Here is a 23,829-nt window from a genome sequence, read left to right as displayed (position 1 = left end):
CCCCATATGCATGCCTTTTTTTTTTTTTTTAACATTTTATTTATTTATTTCACAGAGAGAGAGACACGGCGAGAGAGGGAACACAAGCAGGGGGAGTGGGAGAGGGAGAAGCAGGCTTCCCGCCGAGCAGGGAGCCCGACATGGGGCTCGATCCCAGGACCCTGGGATCATGACCTGAGCCAAAGGCAGACTCTTATCGACTGAGCCACCCAGGCGCCCCTATGCATGTTTTTAATACTTTCTTTTTTTAAACAAAGTAACCCATGCTTATTAAACAAACTTAAACAATTACAGAGTATAACGTAAAAATTAATACAATCTTACTATTCTTTTTAATTTTATAGTTCCACAGGTAACTAATATTGAAATAAGGTGTATTCTTCCACACCTGTTTTCTATCCTTTTAGGAATAAATGCATATACACATAATTCATGAATATGTATATATGTATGTTTGAACAGAGGTACACACACACACACACACACACACACATCTCTTTTGATTCCTTCCTTCCTCTGTTGTTTTGTTTGTTTCTTCTTTCCTTCTTCCCTTCCTTCCTCTCTCCTTCCCTCCCTCCCTTCCTTCCTGGTTCATAATATATTCATAATGCACTCTTTTCACTTAACAATATACGGTTGACGTTCTTTGAAGTTAATAGTTTGCCATGTTGGCTACATGTTGGAAGTGCCAAAGAGCTTTAAAAGTACTGATGGGTCCAACCCCAAAAGATTCTGAGTTAATTGTCTTAGGTGAAGCCTGGGCAGCAGAATTCATACGTCCCCTCCCCAGATGGTTCTAAGGTGCAGCCACGTTGACAACCACTGCTTTAAGTCTGTATGCACAGATGCAACTCATTCTTATTCATGGCTACATAATATTCCAAATCATGGCTGTATTAAAATGTATTTACTTATTTCTCTATTTATAAACATCCAATTTATTTCCAGTTTCTTGTTTTGCTAAAAATGCTTCAGTAAACATTTACCCTTAATTATGGATTCCTTTATTTCTATGAAATACAGCCCTAGAAGTGGGCTTCTTGGTTAGAGGTAGGGGCATTAGAATTTTGATAGGTACTGCCAGATCATTTTCCAAAAAGGTCTTAATAATATCTACCTCCAAAAAAAAAATAATAATATCTACCTCCAGTAGCAGTCTTTAGAATGCTCAGTTTCTTATGCCTTTGCCAATCTGAAGAGAGACAAAAGCATTTTTTAACCTACTACTGAAGTTGAGTATCTTTTTTTTCATACTTATTTGTCATTTTTATTTCTTTTTCTGTGACTTGCCCTTTCATACTTTTTTGCCCATATTTAATGGTCATTTGTCCTTTCTTGTCATATTTTAAGAGCCCTTTAAGTAATAGGAATATTATCCTTTTTTGGTCATATATGTTGCAATATTTTCTTCTAGTCTACTATTTGCATTTTGATAATTTATATGGCACTATATATATTTTAAATTGTTGAGAATGCATAAACAAATTTTATCTCCTGTTTTATGCTTCATCATATTTCAGTATTTTTTCATATTGGCAATCCTTTGTTACTACCATTTCCAATGACTGCATGTAATTCTATTCAACTTCCACTATATTTCTTCAAGCTTCAAAAAAATCCCACGACTGTTGTTTTATTTTTTATTTATTTATTTTTAAAGATTTTATTTATTTATTTGACAGAGACACAGCGAGAGAGGGAACACAAGCAGGGGGAGAGGGAGAGGGAGAAGCAGGCCTCCCGTGGAGCAGGGAGCCCGATGCGGGGCTCGATCCCAGGACCCTGGGATCATGACCTGAGCCGAAGGCAGATGCTTAACGACTGAGCCACCCAGGCGCCCCACGACTGTTGTTTTAAATAATGCTGTAATTAGTATTTTTTTGCATTTAGCTTTTTGATAGTTTGGGTGCTTAGGAGACTCAGGTCATGATCTCAGGGTTCTAGGATCAAGCCCCGCATTGGGCTCTGCCGTCATGGGGAATTGGCTTGAAGATTCTCTCTCCTTCTCCCTCTGCCCCTCACCCCACTCATGTTTTCTCTCTCTCTCAAATAAATAAATAAATCTTAAAAAATTAGGGGCAAAATAGCTTTAGTATTTATACAATAATACCTCATAGAGGACAAATCATATTATACAATTTTAAAAGTTAAATTTCTTTTTTTAAAAGATTTATTTATTTTTTTTGGAGAGGGAGTATGTGCACATGCTCTAGTTGGGGGAGAGGCAGAGGGAGACAATCTTCAGGAAGACTCCCCGCTGAGCATGGAGCCCCACTCCAGGCTTGATCTCATGACCCTGAGATCATGAACTAAGCCAAAACCAAGAGCCACACACTTAACCGACTGAGCCACCCAGGCGCCCTTGTAGTTACTGCTTTTTAAGAAAATTTCAATTTAATGGAAAACAGAAAGAAATGTCTTATTTTTTTTATAGTTCAGTACCATAAAATAGGTATGAAAGAAAAGAGATAGGATTTGATTGTATCAGCAAAGTTTTCTTTCTTTCTTTCTTTTTTTTTTTTTTTAAGATTTTATTTATTTATTTGACAGAGAGAGAGGGAACACAAGCAGGGGGAGTGGGAGAGGGAGAAGCAGGCTTCCTGCTGAGCAGGGAGCCTGATGAGGGGCTCAATGCCAGGACCCTGGGATCATGACTCGAGCCAAAGGCAGACGTTTAACAACTGAGCCACCCAGGTGCCCCTCAGCAAAGTTTTCTTAAATGTGGGGGTAATGTGGCAGAAACATAGTAACCTGCTTGCCTGGAAAGAAGAATACGTATGAAAAAGGAGGAGTCCAGACTGGAAAAATAAACAGGTATTAGTCTGTTGCAGGCTTTGGATGTACATTTAATTTGTTAGGAAGAGTGATATAGTGAATGATTTTAATTGGGAGTTGTATTTTGGAAGATTAATTTGGTGTTATCTGTGGGTTAGACTGAAATGAGAAAAGCCAGCCAACTAGTGGCTAAGAGTTTTGGCAACGTATTTATTCTTGTGAGATTCATGTATCTCATCTGCAAGCCAGGAACAATAATGCCTATGCCATGGTGCAGTTGTGGTTGATAGAATGGTGTATAAAAAGTGCTGGGAACGGCTCCTGATACATAATGGGTATATTGTAACAATAGCTATTAGGTTGGTCTTCTATTTTATATGCCCTGATAATAAGTAAGCAATTCAAAATGGAATGTAGAGTCACTTCAATGAGTTTTAGTCCTGTAATATTAAAGCTAAATTAGCTTTCATGGTCCCCCTCACCCCCCCAAAAAGGTCCTTTGGAAACTCATTAGATGGATGCTCTAAATCAAACAAGAGTGACTGAATTCGTCTTCTTGGGACTCACTGAGAACTGGGTGCTGGAAATACTATTGTCTGTGGCATTCTTCGTCACATATGTGCTAACCCTTTTGGGGAACAGTCTCATCATTGTTACTATAGTTTTTACTCTGCGTCTCCATACCCCCATGTACTTCTTCCTGAGCAATCTGTCCTTTATTGACATCTGCCACTCATCTGTCACTGTGCCCAAGATGCTAGAGGGCTTGCTTTTGGAGAGAAAGACGATTTCCTTTGATAATTGCATCGCACAGCTCTTCTTTCTACATCTGTTTGCTTGTGCTGAGATCTTTCTGCTGACCGTCATGGCTTATGATCGGTATGTGGCCATTTGTGCTCCGCTGCATTATCCCAATGTGATGAACATCAGGGTCTGTGTGCAGCTCGTCTTTGCTCTCTGGTTGGGGGGTACTGTTCACTCTCTGGTGCAGACCTTCCTGACCATTCATCTACCTTACTGCGGCCCCAACATTATTGACAGCTACTTCTGCGATGTGCCCCCTGTCATCAAGCTGGCCTGCACAGATACATACCTCACGGGAATGCTCATTGTGTCTAATAGTGGAACCATCTCCCTTACCTGTTTCCTGGTTTTGGTCACCTCTTACACAGTCATCCTGGTTTCTCTTAGAAGACAGTCAGCCGAAGGGCGCCGGAAAGCCCTGTCTACCTGCTCAGCCCACTTCATGGTGGTTGCCTTCTTCTTTGGACCATGTATCTTCCTCTACACTCGGCCAGACACCAGCTTCTCCATGGACAAGGTGGTATCTGTCTTCTACACGGTGGTCACCCCTTTGCTAAATCCCCTCATTTACACCTTGAGGAATGAGGAGGTAAAAAGTGCCACCAAGCATCTCAGACAGAAACAGATTTTTTCATGAAGTCAGGTACATGATGGATTTGGAATCACAAATATAATTATGGCCATATCTTTAATGAGACAGCAGAAGTAAAAAACAAAATCAGTAGATAAAATGGCCCAGAGCAGGGCAGACTTCTTTATAAAGGAAAGGACTTATTAACTATTACTTATATAAAGGAAACGATCATGGTGGAACATAAAAGAAAAAGAATCTGGAAAAGTTTAAAGAAATCTTCTGGTTTCCCTAGTAAAGAACATAATTTGGGGCATGGACTCAGTTTCAGGAACAGGTACAATTGTGAGAGATCATATTTTCTTGATTTATGGATTCTGTGGGTTATTGCCTCTGGGAAGCTATGTTAGAACACTTATGTTCTATTAAATTATAGTGGTTTTAATCTTGCTTTCAAATATAGTTTCAAGGTGTTTATTTAAGCCACCATTGATTTATAGCGAATTAAATTGTTACCTTGAACATGATCCTTTCCTTATTCCTGGATCTATTTTGTATTTGTCATAATACTTTGATAAAATCAAGGTGGAAATGTATAAAGAAATTATTTTATTTTATTTTTTAAAAATATATTATGTATTTATTTGACAGAGAGAGGGGAGAGAGAGAGAGAGCACCAACTGGGGGAGCGGCAGGCAGAGGGAGAGGGAGAAGCAGGCTCCCACTGAGCAGAGAGCCTGATGCGCGGCTCAAACCCAACACTCTGGGTTCATGACCTGAGTGGAAGGCAGACGCTTAACTGACTGAGCCACCCAGATGCCCTAAGAACTTACTTTAAAATAAACTTTACTGAGATAAAATTTAATTACATAAAATGCACGCATTTTAATTGGGCAGTTTGAGAAATTTTGACAAAGGTATATATACACCCACATAACCATGTCTCTAGTCAATGACATTTCCATCACCCCAGAAAGTTTCTTCAGTCCCTTCCCAGCCAATCCCTCTATCTCCACCCAAGCATCCAAGGATCTGATTTTTGTCACTATGAATTAGTTTTGTCTTTCCTAGAGCTTCATATAAATCGAATCATATGGTATGAACTTTTCGGTACCTGACTTTTTAGCTCTGCAAGCTGTTTCTGAGATTAACCTATGTTTTTTTGTGGGTAGTGGCAGTTTGTTTCTTCCTATTGTTGAATAATATCTTATGGTATGGGTATACCACAATAGTTGATTCAGTTATTTATTGATGGGCATTTGGGTATTTTCAGTTTTTGACAGTTGTGAATAAAGTAGATATAAATGTTTATGTATAGGTTATTTTGGCCACATGTCTTCATTTCTCCTGGGTAAATACCCAGGAGTAGAATTATTGGATCACATGGTAAGTGTATGTTTAACTTGTGAGAAACTACAAAGCTGTTTTCCAAAGTGGTTGTATGATTTTTTGGGAAGTTATTAATTAATTAATTAATTAATTAATTAATTAGTTTATTTTTAAGTAAGCTCTACCCCTGCTGGGGGGCTCAAACTCATGACCCTGGGTTGAAGAGTCTTATGCTCCCCTGACTGACCAGCCCGGCACTCCCAAGTGGTTGTGCGTTTTTATATTCTCATCAGAAGTATAAGAGTTTAACATCCAGTAATTGGTATTGTCAATATTTAATTTTAGGCCTTGCAGTGAGTGTGTGGTTTACTCTTCATTTTCTTAATTATTGATGATACTGAGAATCTTTTAATTTGCTTATTATCCTTTCATTTATCTTGTGTTATGATGTGTCTGTTCAAATATTTTGCTCATTTTAGATTATTATTTTTTGTCTTCTTATCACTGTGTTGTAAGAGTATACAACAGTATTCTTGTGTATTCTGGATACTAAACCTTTGTTGGATATATGTCTTGGCAATATTTTTTCTCATGCTGTGGCTTGCAGTTTTATTTTCTGGATGATATATTTTGAAGAGCAGAAGTTTATATTTTGGTTAAGTCTTCTTTATCAATCTTTTACTTTTAAGATTGATGCCTTTGGTGTCCTAAGAAATCTTCACCTACCCGGAAGTCTCAAAGATTTTCTCCTGTTTTCTTTTAGAAATTTTACAGTTCAGCTTTAAATTTTAGGTTTGTGATCCATTTTAAGTTTACTTTGATACAAAGTGTGAGATGAGGGTTGAAATTAAGTTTTCCCATCTACCTAGATGATCCAGTACTATTTAAAAAGATTTCTTCCCCCTTGCATTATCTTGGCACCTTTTTGAAAATTGGTTGACCCTTGAGAGGACATGAAAGTGTTCTTTTTACCTCTTCACTGTCACCTCTCACCATTCTCTGCCTTAGGGTCTAAGCTCTAACCACTCTACCCTTTCACTGCTTGGACCAAGCCGGGGTCTTTTCCTAACACCTGCTATTTCCTCTGCTAGAACGTGCATCACCTGTCTTTTCTCATGAGTGCCTCCTTTTCATCTTTCAGATCTTATCTTCGATGTCATTTGTCAGAGACCCTCCTTGCCTACCCACTCTGAAGACAGTCTTTCCTAAAACTCTCTATCAGCATTCAGTGGGTTTTTCCACAGGGTTTTTTATGATCTGTAATTAAAATGTATTCGGTTCTATTTTTGTTTCCTATTTTCACTAGACTCTAAACTGCATGAAGGAGGGACTGATTTTTTTTTAAGTTAATTTTATTTAATTTAATTTATTTATATTTTAAAGATTTTACTTATTTATTTGACAGAGAGAGAGACACAGCGAGAGAGGGAACACAAGCAGGGGGAATGGGAGAGGGAGAAGCAGGCCTCCCACGGAGCAGGGAGCCCGACGCGGGGCTCGATCCCAGGACCCTGGGATCATGACCTGAGCCGAAGGCAGACACTTAACGACTGAGTCACCCAGGTGCCCCTGAATTTTTTTTTTTTTTTTTTTTTGGTGATTGTAAGCCTTGTCCTTAGCACATAATAGGTACTTGGTAAAAATTTGTCAAATGAATGAATAATAAGATATTCCCATTTCATTGCTCTGATGGCAGATTTTTCCTGGACACTTGAGGATATCAGTACCTTCAATGACTCAAAGTCTTCTTTCTACATCACTGAAGTCATAAGCAAACTCACTTGGTCTGAGTCACCAGTGTTTGCTGAGCCATTTAGGCAAGCATCTGAGTGAATGAGGTAGTCAAGTGCCCAACAATCTGAAGGTTTGTTTAAATGTTAGTTATCACCCTAAGACAACAACAGCAGGGAGAGGTGGCATAGTGTCATGAAAATAGCATGAGTTTGTGTTGATATACTTGGCTTAATAGCCTGCTTCCAGCATTTCCTAGCTGGGCATGCCATTGGCTCTCTTTGAGCTCCCTTTGAGCTCCCTTTGAGCTTTAGTTCCATCATTGTAAACAAGCATAATACCTACCTCACAAGTGGCTGTGAGGATGGAGTAAATGCAGTGTGCCTAGAACAATTTCCAGCATATGGAAGATCCTAAAAAGATCCTACTGCTATGATTGTCAGATATTGGACCAGAAGACAATTTTATAAGTCACAGAGCCTGCTAAATGTTAGGTGACTTATTCTTTGCATGGTGTTTCTTCAATGTGGAGCACCAGGCCTCTTGAGAGCTTAGACATTGTCATTTTTTCCCTCTCCCCTCCAACCTCCTCATGAACTTGTTCAAGGCATTCTTCATGTCTTCATTCCTAAGAGTATAGATGATGGGGTTCAGGAGGGGGGTAACAGTGGTGAAAAACACAGACACCACCTTGTCCTCCAGGAGGCTGGTGGATGGACGGGAATAGATGAAGATGCAGTGTCCCAGGAAGAGTGAGACGACAGTGAGGTGGGCTGCACAGGTGGATAAGGGCTTCTGCCTGCCTTCGGAGATCTGCTGCCTCAGGCTCACCAGGATGACTGCATAGGACACCACGAGGACCACGAAAAGGACCACAGAGTCAGCCCGCTGTTGGAGACGATGAGGATTTCAATGATGTGTGTATCTGTGCAGGCCAGTTTGATCACCTGAGGCACATCACAGAAGAAGCTGGTCAATCTCATCAGGACCACAGTAGGGCAGCTTGATGGTGAGGGAGGTCAGTGATATGGAGTGGACGGTGCCCCCCATCCAGAGGGCCACAGCCAGCAGCACATATACTTTCCAGTTCATCACTGTCATGTACTGCAGGGGTTTGCAAATGGCCATGTGCTGATCATAGGCCATGATGGTGAGGAGAAAGATCTCGGTGCAGGCAAAGAGGTGCAGGAAAAACATCTGGGTGACACAGGCCTCAAAGGAGATGAGCTTCTCTTCTGACCACGTATCTATCAGCATCTTGGGGACAGTGACCGTGGAGTGACAGACATCAATAAAAGACAGGTTACTGAGGAAGAAATACATTGGGGTATGGAGCCGGTGGTCACAGATAATTGTTATGACAATGAGAATGTTCCCAATCAGTGTCAGGACATAGAAAGTGAGGAACATGGCAAACACAGCCTTCTGTGTTATCTGTAAAACCTTCTGATTTACAGATAAGCCTCCAAGCCGAATGTATGTTACAGAAGCGCTTTGATTGAGTAGGTTTGCCTCTCCCATTTTCTCTGTTGGACACTCTGTCAAGAATTAGGAAAAAATAGTGTCGAGAGTCGGCATCCTTGTCTTGTTCCTGATCTTAAGGGAAAGGCTTTCAGCTTTTCCCCATTGAGAATGATATTCGCTGTGGGCTTTTCATAGAAATTGAGGAATGTTGAGTCCTAGCAACAGCAATCAGACAACAAAAAGAAATAAAAGGTATTCAATTGGCAATGAGGAAGTCAAACTCTCTCTCCACAGATGACATGATACTTAATGTGGAAAACCCAAAAGACTCCACCCCCAAATTACTAGAACTCATACAGCAATTCAGTAATGTGGCAGGATACAAAATCAATGCACAGAAATCAGTTGCTTTCCTATACACTAATGATGTAACTGTAGAAAGCAAAATTAGGGAATCGATTCCATTTACAACAGCACCAAAAACCATAAGATACCTTGGAATAAACCTAACCAAAGAGGTAAAGGATCTATACTCTAGAAACTACAGGACACTTATGAAAGAAATTGAAGAAGACACAAAAAGATGGAAAAACTTTCCATGCTCATAGATTGGAAGAATAAACATTGTTAAAATGTCTGTGCTGCCCAGAGCAATCTATACTTTCAACACCATCCCGATCAAAATACCAATGGCATTTTTCAAAGTGCTGGAACAAACAATCCTAAAATTTGTATGGAACCAGAAAAGACCCTGAATCGCCAAGGAAATGTTGAAAAAGAAACACAAAGCGGGGGGCATCATGTTGCCTGATTTTAAGCTCTATTACAAAGCTGTGATCACCCAAGACAACATGGTACTGGCATAAAAACAGACACATAGATCAGTGGGACAGAGTAGAGAGCTGAGATATGGACCCTCAACTCTATGGTAACTAATCTTCGACAAAGCAGGAAAAAATATCCAATGGAAAAAAGACAGTCTTGGGTGCCTGGGTGGCTCAGTTGGTTAAGCAACTGCCTTTGGCTCAGGTCATGATCCTGGAATCCCGGGATCGAGTCCCGCATCAGGCTCCCTGCTCAGCAGGGAGTCTGCTTCTCCCTCTGACTCTCCCCCCTCTCATGTGCTCTCTCTCTCTCTCAAATAAATAAATAAAATCTTTAAAAAAAAAAGGGAAAAAGACAGTCTCTTCAATAAACGGTGCTGGGAAAATTGGACAGCTATATATAGAAGAATGAAACTCAACCATTCTTTTACACCATGCACAAAGATAAACTCTAAATAAATGAAAGACCTCAATGTGAGACAGGAATCCATCAAAATCCTAGAGGAGAACATAGGCAATAACCTCTTCAACATCGGCCACAGCAACTTCTTACAAGACACGTCTCCAAAGGCAAGCAAAACAAAAGTGAAAATGAACTTTTGGGACTTTATAAAGATAAAACGCTTTTGCACAGCAAAGGAAACAGTCAACAAAACAACGAGGCAACCCACGGAATGAGATAAGACAAATGACACTACAGATAAAGGGCTGGTATTCAAGATCTATAAAGAACTTCTCAAACTCAACACCCAAAAAACAAATAATCCAGTGAAAAAATGGGCAGAAGACATGAACAGACACTTCTCGAAAGAAGACATACAAATGGCTAACAGACACATGAAAAGTTGTTCAACATCATTAGCCATCAGGGAAATGCAAATCAAAACTAAATTGAGATGTACCACCTTACACCAGTTAGAATGGCAAAAATTGACAAGGCAATAAACAACAAATGTTGGAGAGGTTGTGAAGGGGAACCCTTTTACACTTTTTTTTAAAGATCTTATTTATTTATTTGACAGAGAGAAACACAGCGAGAGAGTGAACACAAGCAGAGGGAGTGTGAGAGGGAGAAGCAGGCTTCCCGTTGAGTAGGGAGCCCGATGTGGGGCTTGATCCCGGGACCCTGGGACCATGACCTGAGCCGAAGGCAGGCGCTTAATGACTGAGCCACCCACGCACCGCCCCCCCCCCCTTTTATACTGTTGGTGGGAATGCAAGTTGATACAGCCACTTTGGAAAACAGTGTGGAGGTTCCTTAAAACGTTAAAAATAGAACTACCCTATGATCCAGCAATTGCACTACTGGGTATTTACCCCAAAGACACAGATGTAGTGAAAAGAAGGGCCATATGCACCCCAATGTTCATAGCAGCAATGTGCACAATAGCCAAACTGGAAGGAGCCGAGATGCCCTTCAACAGATGAATGGATAAAGAAGATGTGGTCCATATATACAATGGAATATTACTCAGGCATCAGAAAGGATAAATACCCAACTTTTACATCAACATGGATGGGACTGGTGGAGATTACGCTAAGTGAAATAAGTCAAGCAGAGAAAGTCAATTAATCATATGGTTTCACTTATTTGTGGACCATAAGGAAGAGCATGGAGGACATTAGGAGAAGGAAGGGGAAAATCAAGGTGGTAGAATCAGAAGGGGAGATGAACCATGAGAGACGATGGACTCTGGGAAACAAACTGAGGGTTCTAGAGGGGAGGGGGGTGGGGGGATGGGTTAGCCTGGTGATGGGTATTAAAGAGGGCACATTCTGCGTGGAGCACTGGGTGTTAGGCACAAACAATGAATCATGGAACACTACATCAAAAACTAATGATGTCATGTATGGTGATTAACATAACATAATAAAAAAAAAACCCATTCAGCAACTTAAATCATGCTGGACATGCAGTAGGTGCCACACACATGTTTTTGGAATAATAGTGCAGAGAACCATGATTAACCAAGAGATCTAAGGCAGCCTTGGAGAGGGGAGTGCTTATATTTAGTCATAAATCTTTAGTGGAGAAGAAATGAAGATTTTTCTACCCCAAGCCAGTAACATATTCAAAGTCGTACAAGTCCTGGCCTTGAGCACAGTTCTCTCTATTGCCTGTTGACTGCATTTTTCATTTGGCCAAACCACTTCCACCCCTGTGGGCTCTGTGGTGATGCCCTGGGACTGTCATGGCAATGACCTGGTTTGTGGCTGGCAGAGGCCTTTTCCCAAGCTGCTGGGCCATGTGCAGTGTGGCTGGGGTGTATTTGGAACATTTCTTCGGAGGAGGCTGGAGAAAACCCTGGAAGCCTTGGAAACTCTGGCGAGGAGGCGAGGGAGACTGGCTTCTGCCTCAGCCCCCGGACTTGCTCAGCCTGCAGCTGCAGATCAAGGTCCAGGCCAAAGAGCTTCCTGTCCTGACTAGGTTATCCTCAGCTCTTTGTAAAGTCCAATTCTGTTGTCTGGCCCACAAGTCAAACTGGAGTGGTTCTTTTCTTTTCTTTTAAATTAACTTCCTTTTGACCCAGGGCTCACTATTTAAAAAAATTTTTTTTTTTTTAAATTTTAATCACCCAGTGCTCATCACGACAGGTGCACTCCTTAATCCCCATCACCCCCCCCCCCCCCGCCCACCTCTCCTCTGGTGACCATCAGTGTGTTCTCTATAGTTAAGTCTGTTTCTTGGTTTGTCCCTTCCATCCTTTCTCTCCTTTTCCCCTTTGTTCGTTTCTTTTGTTTCTTAAATTCCACATATGAGTGAAACTTATGGTGTTTGTTTTTCTCTGACTGACTTACTTTGCTTAGCATTATACTCTCTAGCTCCATCCATGTTGTTGCAAATGGCAGAATAACATTCCATTGTGTGTGTGTGTGTATATATATATACATATGCCATATCTTCTTTATCCATTCATCAGTCAGTGGACACATGGGCTGCTTCCATATCTTGGCTGTTGTAAATAATACTACAATAAACATAGGGGTGCATATATCCCTTTGAATTACTGTTTTTGTCTCCTTTGGGTAAATGCCCAGTAGGGTAATTACTGGCTCGTAGGGTCGTCCTCTTTTTAATTTTCTGAGGAATCTCCATACTGTTTTCCACAGTGGCTGTACCAGTTTGCATTCCCACCAACAGCGCAAGAGGGTTCTCACTATTTTTTATAAGAAATGTATTTATTATTATGATCATTATTATTTTTTAAGATTTTATTTATTTGAGAGAGACAGAGAGATTTTGCGAGAGCTAGTGGGAGGAGGGGCAGAGGGAGGACGGGCAGAGGGAGAAGCAGACTCTCTGCTCCGCAGGGAGCCTGACATGGGACTCGATCCCAGGACCCTGGGATCCTGACCTGAGCTGAAGGCAGACGCTTAACTGACTGAGCCACCGAGGTACCCCACAAGATCTTAGCTCTTACAAAGATCTGAGCATTTTCCTCATCTCCTTTTTTCTTTTTTCTCTTTTTTCATTTTATAGGTAGATAAAATGAGACACAGAGAGGTAAAACAATGGGCCCAAATTCACAGAGATTTGCAGTAATAGCTGTGTCTGGAGCTCAGGCCTCCTGACTCCTGGCCTGGACTCTCTCTGCCACCACTCAGACCTGAATCATTTAGGTGATGGTTGGCATAATTAGGGCGCTAAGTGGAATGTGTCTTGGTGACCTGCCTCTTCCTGTGCTAGGTGCCCTCTGCCAGCCTGTCTGGGTCTCTCTTTTCTCACTTGTCTTCATGACACTGCCTGAATGCACAGTCTTCCAGGGGTGCCCACCCATGTAAGCTGCCCCCTTGGTTCCTTGGGTCCTGTCATCCTGTGCTGCCTTCTTCCCATCACTGACTACTACTGGAGCTTTCCCTCATTCCTCAAGGTCGGTCTCTCTTGCAGACAAATGAATCAACTCCACATTGCTTATGAAAAAAACCTAGAGAACTTTTTCTCTTCTGCTTGTAGTTACCTCTTTCTTCTCTAATATTTCCTATTACTCATCATGCTGGTCTTCTGCAGACAGTGGCCCTTTTGATAGTCTGTATCAATAGAGGGAAGACTAAGGTAGTGTCAAATTAGGAAACTAGCAAAGTAGGGTCATGGGAAAAGAAGGTATTTCTGGGGCAGGAGAAGTCTTTAAGTTAACATATGAATTAAACTCATGGTGTCTTTAACTTTACTATTTAAAAATTTTTCTTGGATTGTTCATTTAAAGTTTCTGCTCTAGAAAGCTACTTTATTTTATTGTTTTCAAGATTTATTTATTTATTTTTAGAGAAAGAGAGAGTGTGGGGGGAGGGGCAGAGGGAGAAGGAGAGAGAATCTCAAGCAGGCTCCACTCTTAGCACAGAGCCCGAAGTGGGGCTCCATCCCACGACCCTGATGAATCATGACCTGAGCTGAAACCAAGAGTCAGATGCTCAATCAACTGAGCCACTCAAGTGCCCCCAGAAAGCTATTTTAAATGGTGAATGATTTACATCTTACCTTTTTAATTTACTAAGTTCCTAAAGGATGATTGCAAAATTGAAAACTAAAGAACTGAGCAAGAATGGAGCCAGGGGTTTATTTTAAATCAATCTGGAGAATTTCACCGTCACACACAAGAAAGGCTGTGCGGACGGAGAACTAGGTCTGATATGAAGACTTGTGTTCCATCATCATCACTTTTTTTTTTCTATTTCTTTGTAGCTGCAGGAAAAAAAATGCTTTGAGAAATGAAGATGTGCCCAACTGCAAGAGAAATTTGGTGTCGGTTTATGTTGAGAATATGGTGCACAAAAAGGAAATCTAATGTCTGTGGCATACATTTCAGAAAAAATGGAGGAAAATAATTAAAAGCAAAAACAGAATAAAACAAAATGTCTATAAAACGCACCCTGGGTTGTTTCCGATGCTCCCAGCCCCTCCAAAGAGAACTGAATTGTCACGGTCTTGTAGTTTCAATGTCAAGTTTTGATAGCGAATTATCTTCCAGTAGAAATAACTAATTGGGCAAATTTAAAGTTGGACAAATCAACTAACCCTGCTTACCTTGATTTTTCCATAAGAATGGCCAGAACGCTCAAAGTTTCCTTGGGTCTTATTCAGTTTTTGGTGCTAAGTCACAGTAAATACCTTTGGTGATATTTTATCAGAAGTGTTTCAGGATTTCTGCAAAATATTACACCTTAGCACCTATATTATTATCATCGTTTTCAATATGTAGGGCATGTAACTCTGCCCTAAGATTTTCTAGAATTGGTTTCCAGTCAACTGGAGATGTGGTATAAGAATCATATATTTTTTGCACTTTTTTCAGGTGATATTGGCAGCAGAATGATTGAAAGTTGCTACCAACCACTTTTGCAGGCCATGCTAGTTTACCAGGAGACTTCTAACACAAACTTGACCTAATTATTCAGAACCAGTGTGATGGAGGCATTCTGTTTCCCTGGCAGCACACTCTCTAGGTGTAAGTTTTATATTGCTAGCTTCAGATGGATTATTCTACCGAGTACTGAAAGGAAATCTGTACAGAAAGAAAACAGCTGGGGCTGGCAGCTGCGGTGTTGGTGTTTGTTTGTTTGTTTGTTTTTTACCTGAATTATATAGGTTTTATGTCCTTGGGACTTTTTAAGCAATGACATCAGCTTGCCCTAGTCACTAGTTAGAAAAAGTTAATTCTGTGCAGACTAAAGTTACAGACTTTGAAATAGTCACTAGGGAAATTTAAAGGGAAAGCAGGGCTTCCACCTCTAAATCTTTAGGATGTGTTTAGACATGATTAAATGAACTATTATGTGCTAAATATTAGGTGAGGCGCTTTTGTGTTTTCTTATGTAATCCATATAAAAACACAGAGATGAAGGATGGGCCATGAGTTAAGATTTTAATCAGCTCTCTGCCAGAGGGGTCAAGTGTTTGGACTTCAGAGTCAGATTGTCTTGAGTGCAAATTCCAATGTCCTAGTTGTGTAAATTTGGGCAAGGCATTTAGCCTTTCTCGGCCTCAGCTTCTCATCCATAAAACATAAATAACAACAGTAATGTTTTTCTTAGAACTCTTGAAATCTTTGCAAAGCATTTGGCACTTGGTGAATATGTTGCTTAAGTTAATACAGTTACGCAATATGCAATTCAGTCAATCAAACAAAAAAGCCACCACCCTGTAACAGCCAACTCTTTTGGCATCAATATTCATTGTTTTGTATGCAGTGAAAATCTAGAACCTCTTGCTCTAATTACCCTTTGGCTTTCTCTGTTTAGGTATAGAAGTTTGGTAGTTTGAGTTGGTGAAAGAAGAATCCAAAGGAGAAGAATACAGATCATACTTTGCGTTTTTCTTTTAAGTTTTATTTATTTAAGTAATCTCTGCACCCGACATGGGACTTGAACTCACCTCCCTGAGATCAAGAGCCACACACTCCTCCGACTGGGCCAGTGTGGCGCCCCTATACTTTGAGTTTAAATTTCAAGATTGAAGAGTTTTGAGGGATGGTTAGGATATATGAAATCAAGGGTGTGGAGTTAGAAGGAAGCCTTATAGCTGACTCTTCATGAAACAGTGTGTAGAAGAGAAGATGGTATTAGAGGGAAAGTGTCAGAAATTACCAAAAATTCTTACTCCTAAGGACTTGCGGCTTGGGCTCCTTTTCTCCAGTTTTCTTGTTGCATTTGTTACCGTTGATCAGAGGCCAGACTTGACTGAAAAACTCAGAGCTTCCAGAACTTACAGATATTGCTCCTTGGTCAATGTGGGGCTTGTATTATATTGTCATGTTGGCAATTAGGGTATGCATCAGGAAGAGGGATATACTGCCCGCCCTCATTCTCAAGCATTTTTGGAATGAGATCCTTTATCATAGGCATAATATACTAAGGATAATATAGAAAATGATGTTCAATTGATTATGGGGCAATTATTATTGCCACCGTCACTGATAATATACAAGGTTGAGAAATTGAGTTTTGGCCTAACATACAGTGTCTGTATTTTCCCCCTTCTGCCTGGTAGCCCTCTTTCCCTGCCCAGTACTTCCCTCTCTGACTGTATAGAGGCTCCCACTTAAATGTCCCACTCAGGATTTTCCTCCCCGGAAGTCCCTCATGCTCCAAAATTGTGTGTTCCCATTTCTTCTGCAGAATAAATGAGAACAATTGTTTACACTGGCATAGCACTTGAGATTTTGCAAAGCTCTATCACACTCATTAATTTATTTGATCTTCACAATATCCCTGTGAGGTGGGGAGCATCGTAGGAAAATTGGACTTGGCATTAAGTGATTTTTCACAGAGTTTATATTTCAGGTAAGCAGCTGAACCAGGTCTGCTGCTGCTGATACTGATATTGACTCTATTACTTTACTTGGATGCTGTGCTTCATAGAGGAGCAACACTTAAAAGAGTTGCTTGTTGAATCACATAGAAATTTTTTATCGGTGTCAGGATAGGTAACTTTTGGTATTTTTAAAAAAAGATAATTTTTTGAGAAAGAGAGAGAGCATGAGTGGGGGGAGGGGTGATGGGAGATGGAGAGGGACAAGCGGACTCCTCACTGAGCAGGGAGCCCCCGCTCAGGGCTCATCAGGGGGCTGGGTCCCAGGACTCTGAGATCATGACCTGAGCCAAAGTCAGATGCTTAATTCACTGAACCACCCAGGTGCCCCACTTTTTGGTTATCTTTTGATCCTCCTGACTGTTTCCTCCTTCCCATTCCATTCTCTCCATTCCAAAAGATCAAAGTGCCATGCTCCTCCCTTATGAAAGGTCACCGACTCTCTGCTAAAAGCAATCAATAAGCGGTCTATAATTTAGGGTGTGTGCAATATCATACTTTTTGTAGTATGAGATAAAAAGATCCATGAGAATCATGATTTGCTCCTGTAAGGAATTTACAGTACACTGAATTAAGGTGACTTCTATTTTAGGAATTTAAGGAAACCCATTGAAAAAACTTTGAAGTGATGCCACAAAGGAAACAGTCAACAAAACTAATAGGCAACCACAGAATGGGAGAAGATATTTGCAAATGACATTACAGATAAAGGGTTGGTATCCAAGATCTATAAAGAACTTCTCGGGGTGCCTGGGTGGCTCAGTGGTTAAGTGATTGCCTTCGACTCAGGTCATGATCCTGGAGTCCCAGGATAGAGTCCTGCATCGGGCTCCCTGCTTAGCAGGGAGTCTGCTTCTCCCTCTGACCCTCCTCCCCTCGTGTGCTCTCTCTCTCATTCTCGCTCTCTCAAATAAATAAATAAATAAAATCTTAAAAAAAAAAAAGAACTTCTCACATCCAAATGGCCAACAGGCACATGAAAAAGTGCTCAACATCGCTCGGCATCAGGGAAATCCAAATCAAAACCTCCATGAGATACCACCTCACACCCGTCAGAATGGCTAAAATTAACAAGTCAGGGAACGACAGATGTTGGCGGGGATGTGGAGAAAGGGGAACCCTCCCACACTGTTGGTGGGAATGCAAGCTGGTGCAACCCCTCTGGAAAACGGTATGGAGGTTCCTCAAACAGTTGAAATTAGAGCTACCATTCGATCCAGCAATTGCACTACTGGGTATTTACCCCAAAGATACAAATGTAGGGACCCGAAGGGGTACGTGCACCCCAATGTTTAGAGCAACAATGTCCACAATAGCCAAACTGTGGAAAGAGCCAAGATGTCCATCGACAGATGAATGGATAAAGAAGAGGTGGTATATATACACAATGGAATATTATGCAGCCATCAAAAGGAATGAGATCTTGCCATTTGCAACGACGTCGATGGAACTGGAGGGTGTTATGCTGAGTGAAATAAGTCAATCAGAGAAAGACATGTATCATATGACCTCCCTGATATGAGGAATTCTTAATCTCAGGAAACAAACTGAGTGTTACTGGAGTGGTTGGGGGTGGGAGGGAGGGGGTGGCTGGGTGATAGACATTGGGGAGGGTATGTGCTACGGTGAGTGCTGTGAATTGTGCAAGACTGTCGAATCACAGATCTGTACTTCTGAAACAAATAACGCAACATATTTTAAGAAAAAAGAAAAAGAAGAAGATAGCAGGAGAGGAAGAATGAAGGGGAGTAAGTCAGAGGGGGAGACGAACCATGAGAGATGATGGACTCTGAAAAACAAACTGAGGGTTCTAGAGGGGAGGAGGGTAGGGGGATGGATTAGCCTGGTGATGGGTATTGAGGAGGGCATGTTCTGCATGGAGCACTGGGTGTTATGAACAAACAATGAATCATGGAACACTGCATCAAAAACTAATGATGTAATATATGGTGATTAACATAACAATAAAAAATTTAAAAAAAGATATACTATCCAAACCAGTTTCCATGGAAATGAAGTAAAATACTTATTGAAAATTAAAAAAAAAAAGAACTTCTCAAACTCAACACCCAAAAAACAAATAGTCAATTCAAAAAATGGGCAGAAGACATGAACAGACACTTTTCTAAAGAAGACATACGAATAGCTAACAGATACATGAAAAAATGTTCATCTTCATTAGCCATCAGGGAAATTCAAATCAAAACCACATTGAGATATCACCTTACACCAGTTAGAATGGCAAAAATTGACAAGGCAGGAAACAACAAATTTGGCGAGGATGTGGAAAAAGGGGAACCTTCTTACACTGTTGGCGGGAATGCAAGCTGGTGCAGCCACTTTGGAAAACAGAATGGCTGGGGTGGTAAATTAGTAAAAAGGAACAAGGTTGTTTATGCAGCTTTCTTGGCTCTTAATTTCCTATTTCTTGTGATAAGGATATTTCTTTACCTCCTGGAACAGGGTAGGTGTCTTTCACATGGGAGGTTTAGTTCCTGCTTTCAGGGGAACAGAGGAGGGTCTGAGTGTCTTTCTTGCATAGACTGTCTCTTAAATAACTTACTTTATTTTATTTTAAAGATTTAATATATTTGAGAGAGAGAGAGTGGGGGGGGGATGGGAGGGGGAGAATGAGAATATCAAGCAGACTCTGTGCTGAGTGTGGTGCCCAATGCAGGGCTTGTTCCCAAGACCCTGAGATTATGACCTGAGTCTGAGTCAAAATCACAAGTCGGAGGCTTAACCAACTGGGCCACCCAGGTGCCCTGCAATAACACTTTCTATATATATCCAGGCAATGCAGGAAAGTGACTTCTGCAAGAGGGAAAACAAACATGGGGAGGACTCTGGATTTCCCTGACTTACTGCCTAAAGATTTAGTTTTTAGTCTACAGGTCAGGGATGAGGAATACAGGCAAAGCCCAAAAATTTCCTTGAATTTGAGACAGCAAGATGTAATTTCAGAGACGTCAGTATGACCATCGTTTACAGTACAGAATACTGAGGAGAGCTGCAGAGAGAAAGAGAACTTCTGAAACCCATACAGGATCACTTTTGAGTTTCATAGAATTCTTAAATGGCACGTGAGTGAGGAATGTACCTGGTCTGGAGAAAATAATAGCCCAGGAGAAGCAGAAGGGAAAAAGTCACTAGATTTCACACACAATCAGGTAATGTCTGTGGTACCAGCAGCTAGAGTGGAAAACCTCATAATTCATGACACATTGTAAAGAGTACTCAGAATACCATCAGAACAATGCAGAATACATTGAAGACTACTCTGATACCACCTAAGAAAGCTTTTTGAAAGCTAGTCTGGAAGGATAAAATAGTTTTTAAGGAACCTAACCATCAGAACAATCCTCAAGAATATGTGTAGGAATATAAGCAATAGTTAATATGTAAAAATTAAAATTCACAATACCTGCCTTCAAATAAAAGATTACCAGAAGGCAAAGAAGGAGAAAAGTTCAACCTGTAATGAGGAGAAAGATGAAACAGTAGATACATACCCAGAAATGAAAAAGATGATGGAAGTACTGCACATGTACATTCAAACAACTGTTAGAGATTTCATATAAATAAGAATGTACACAAAGGATTTAGTTAAATAGAGACATAGAAGATATAAAAACAAGGAGAACCAAACTTCTGGAGCTGAAAAACACCATGTCTAAGATGAAAACTATAGTAGATGGGCTTACTATCAGATTAGACACCAAAGAAGAAAAAAAAATGAACTTGAATATATGACCATAGCAATTGTTCAAAATAAAGCATAGAAAAAGAAGGGTGTAAACCAGCCCCTGCACACAAACACTAGACTATGTGTGAGCTGTGGAGCAATTTCAAGTGGCCCGGTAGATAAGAAATTAGCTGAGGTACAGAAAAAAATATTTAAGAAGTAATGTCTGATTATTATCCAAATTTTACGAACACTCTACACCTATAGATTCAAGAATATAGAAATAAAGCAAACCAAAACCCCAAGCATAAGGATCATGAAAAAAACCTTATCAACATACATCCTAATAAAATTGCTTAAGACCAGTGATAAAGAGAAAATCTCAAAAGCAGATGGAGATTAGTGCCATTGTACTTCCTGTCATGTCCCTATTTCTATAGATTGTCTCTGTTTCTTTCTGGTCTATGTTACTGTTAGTGTCTCTCTTCACTTACAGGATCCCCCTTAATATTTCTTGCAGGGTGGTTTAATGGTCACATATTCTTTGAGTTTCTTTCTGTCCTGGAAGCTCTTTATCTCTCCTTCCATTCTGAATGACAGCCTTGCTAGATAAAGTGTTCTTGGCTGCATGTTTTTCTCATTTAGTACCGTGAATAGATCATGCCAGCCCTTTCTGGCCTGCCAGGTCTCTGTGGATAGGTCTGTTGCCAGTCTAATGTTCTTACCCCTGTAGGTTAAGAACCTCTTGTCTCAAGCTGTTTTCAGGATTTTCTCTTTATCTCTGAAATCTGTAAGCTTCACTATTTTATGTCGGGGTATCGATCTATTCTTATTGATTTGGGGAGGGGCCCTCTCTACCTCTTGGACTTGAATCCCTGCCCCAGATTAGGGAAGTTCTCAGCTATTATTTGCACAAATACGCCTTCTGTCCCTCTGTCTCTTTCTTCTCCCTTGGGGACCACAGTAATTCGAATATTGTTTCCTTTTATGGCATCGCTGATTTCTCAAAACTTCCCCGCATGGCCCATTAGTTGGCTTTCTCTCTTTTCCTCAGCTTCCTTCCTTTCCATCAACTTGTCTTCTGTGTCCCTGCTCTATCTTCTGCCTCATTTACCCTAGCTGTTGAGCATCCAATTTAGACAGCATCTCAGTTGGAGCCTTTTAAATTTCTGCCTAATTTGATTTCATTTCTGCACTAAGAGATTCTCTAGTGTCTTTTATGCTTTTCTCAAGCCCAGCTAGTAACTTTATAATTGTTATCCTGAATTCCAGCTCTGGGATTTTACTTATAATCATATTGATTAGATCTGCAGCAGAGAGTATTACCTGTAGTTCTTTCTTTTGTTGTAAATTCCTCCTTCTAGTCATTTTGCCCAGAGAAGAATGGATGGGGCAAGGAGAGAATATGATCTCACAGGGTGGACAAAACAGGGTGATCCACTTGGTCCTGAGTGTCTTTTGGTCTGTGTGTTAGAAGACACTAAATCCCAAAATTGTAAAGAAAGCAAAACTTATGCGTATATACAAAAATAAAATTGAATACAGTGAAAGGAATCCAAAAATGAAGAATATATCTATAAAATGTAAATGTAAAAAATGAAAGAAAAAGAGTTAAAAATAAGAGTTGATAAAAAAAACTAGTTGAAAGGGAAAAAAGAAAGAAATGGAAAATTTTAAAGGGAAAGATAAATGAATCATGAGAAAAAACCCTCGAGTTTTATATACTATTTTCCCCTGGTGCTGGAGTTTTGCAGTCCTGTTTGGTCTGTAAACTTGCTGTTCACCTGTTTTTCCACCTGGTTTTCTGGGGGGCAGGGGCCTACTGCGCTGATCCTCAAGTGTCTTTGCCTGGGCAGAGATGTACTGCCCCTTGCCAGGGGGCTGGGTGGGGCTCAGGGTAAGCTGGTTGCTCTTTGTGGCTTCTCTTCCCAGAAGGCTTTCTCTGCCTCTTTAGAGGATGAAAATTAAAATGGCCACCCAGATCTCCAGCCCCGGAGCCGAGATCATGTTGTGACCCAAATTCAGTAGACTCCTGCAGTGCCCAACCACACTGAACCTCCCTGGGGAAGGCGGAGGGTCACAGGGTTTCTGTCCTTTGCAGGCCCCCCAGATGGAGAGCTTCAGATCAAGTGGACTCCCCCTCAGCTGACTTTGTGGGAGGAGAGGGATCTCTCCCTTCTCCTCACTTGTGTCTTGGGCAGGAAGCATAGCCCCCTCTCTCACAAAAACTGAACTGGAGGGATATCAAGGTTGGGGCTGGCAGGGGCAAGGGGTCACTGCTGGAGGAGCCTGAGGGGTGTGGAGGGGCTATGCCCAGTGCCAAAGCCTCTGGTTGAGGCTCTGTCCATCTTGCAGCTTCCATGAGCACCTAGTGTGCTTTGTAACGGTCTCTCTTGCTCACAGAGGTTCAAGTGGTTCTTGCTGTTGCCACTAAACGTACATTTGGATGAACACATTCGGGTCATGTCTGTAACTCATGGACCTGTGCTTCCATTAGCAGTTCCTTCGTGAGAGGAAGGGGCCCAGCGAGGATGGACAGGGAGCAAGCAGACAGGTGTGGCCTGGCCGACACCCTTCTGTTGGCCTGGAAGCAGGGCCTGGTTCTCTAGTTTAGAAGCTGAGTAATGGAGCAGGAGGTGCTGGAGAGGCTGGGGTGTGTCCTGGGACGGGGCCTGGATGAGGTGTGTTCTGGGACCCGGTCAGGGGTGCTTGTCGGGAGAGGACCCATGCAGGGGGTATGGGCAGGCTCTTTCCTGCTCCACGGGTCACTCCCAGGTAGCCTGATGGCCTCACTGCTGGCTTGTCCTCCTCATGATTTCAGGGCTCATCTCTAGTCTCCAGGGTCTCTCCTTTCCCGAACAAGTCTCCACTTTAATAAAGAGAGCATAGATAGAGGACCCTGCAGCCAGTACTCCAAGAATGTGCCTAAAGTGTGTTCCAGAAATTGTGCTTATAGGAATCAGTCCTAAAGAAAGAGAGATTTATGGCACAGACGTACTCTTCAGTTTAACGATGAGTCTCAAATAATTGGAAATGGCTCAGTTGTTCAACAGATGGTCCTGCTGAGTGAATGATGTGTGGTCACTGAAAATGCACAAGGGGACAGGAGCACAGTGCCTGTCCGCTGTGGGGACTTCAGGCAGAACAAGAGCCCAGCTGTGGAACCCTCCCAGCCGTCACACACACATATCCACACGCGTGCGCGTACTGCACGCAGAGGGAAGGGACTGGAAGAGGGACACCATGTTTATGGGAGATCATTTCTTGGTAGAAGGAATGTGTCTTCTTTTCTTCATATTAAATCACTATTTTACTAACAAAACATAATCTGGCTAAAACC

General features: G+C 41.3%; 2 protein-coding genes and 1 long non-coding RNA gene across 3 annotated transcripts in view; 2 read left to right on the top strand and 1 right to left on the bottom strand.

Moving 5' to 3' along the window:
• Positions 1–14,358, top strand: part of LOC113910564 — a 33,330-nt gene extending 18,972 nt beyond the window's left edge. Inside the window, exon 4 of the long non-coding RNA XR_003516091.1 lies at positions 14,180–14,358. This is a non-coding gene — a long non-coding RNA (uncharacterized LOC113910564). The remainder of the gene's footprint in view (positions 1–14,179) is intronic.
• LOC113910562 (olfactory receptor 1509) lies at positions 3,290–4,216 on the top strand. Its single transcript, XM_027572865.1, has one exon. It carries the CDS (start codon positions 3,290–3,292, stop codon positions 4,214–4,216), a length of 927 nt encoding a protein of 308 aa, XP_027428666.1.
• Positions 7,772–8,731, bottom strand: LOC113910560 (olfactory receptor 4E1). The gene is given in 3 exon segments (XM_027572862.1): positions 7,772–8,091; positions 8,094–8,181; positions 8,183–8,731. Coding segments are annotated over 3 exon segments (957 nt in total).
• Positions 14,359–23,829: the final 9,471 nt, after the last annotated feature.

This window comes from Zalophus californianus, chromosome 6 (assembly GCF_009762305.2).
Source record: "Zalophus californianus isolate mZalCal1 chromosome 6, mZalCal1.pri.v2, whole genome shotgun sequence".
NCBI classification, from domain to species: Eukaryota; Metazoa; Chordata; class Mammalia; order Carnivora; family Otariidae; genus Zalophus; species Zalophus californianus.
The sequence above is the reverse complement of the archived record's forward strand: the minus strand, read 5'-3'. Positions and strand labels throughout refer to the sequence as shown.

What these genes read in the sequence shown, in the direction of transcription:
- LOC113910562 (XM_027572865.1), top strand. Translation starts at nt 3,290, where the DNA reads ATGGATGCTCTAAATCAAACAAGAGTGACTGAATTCGTCTTCTTGGGA.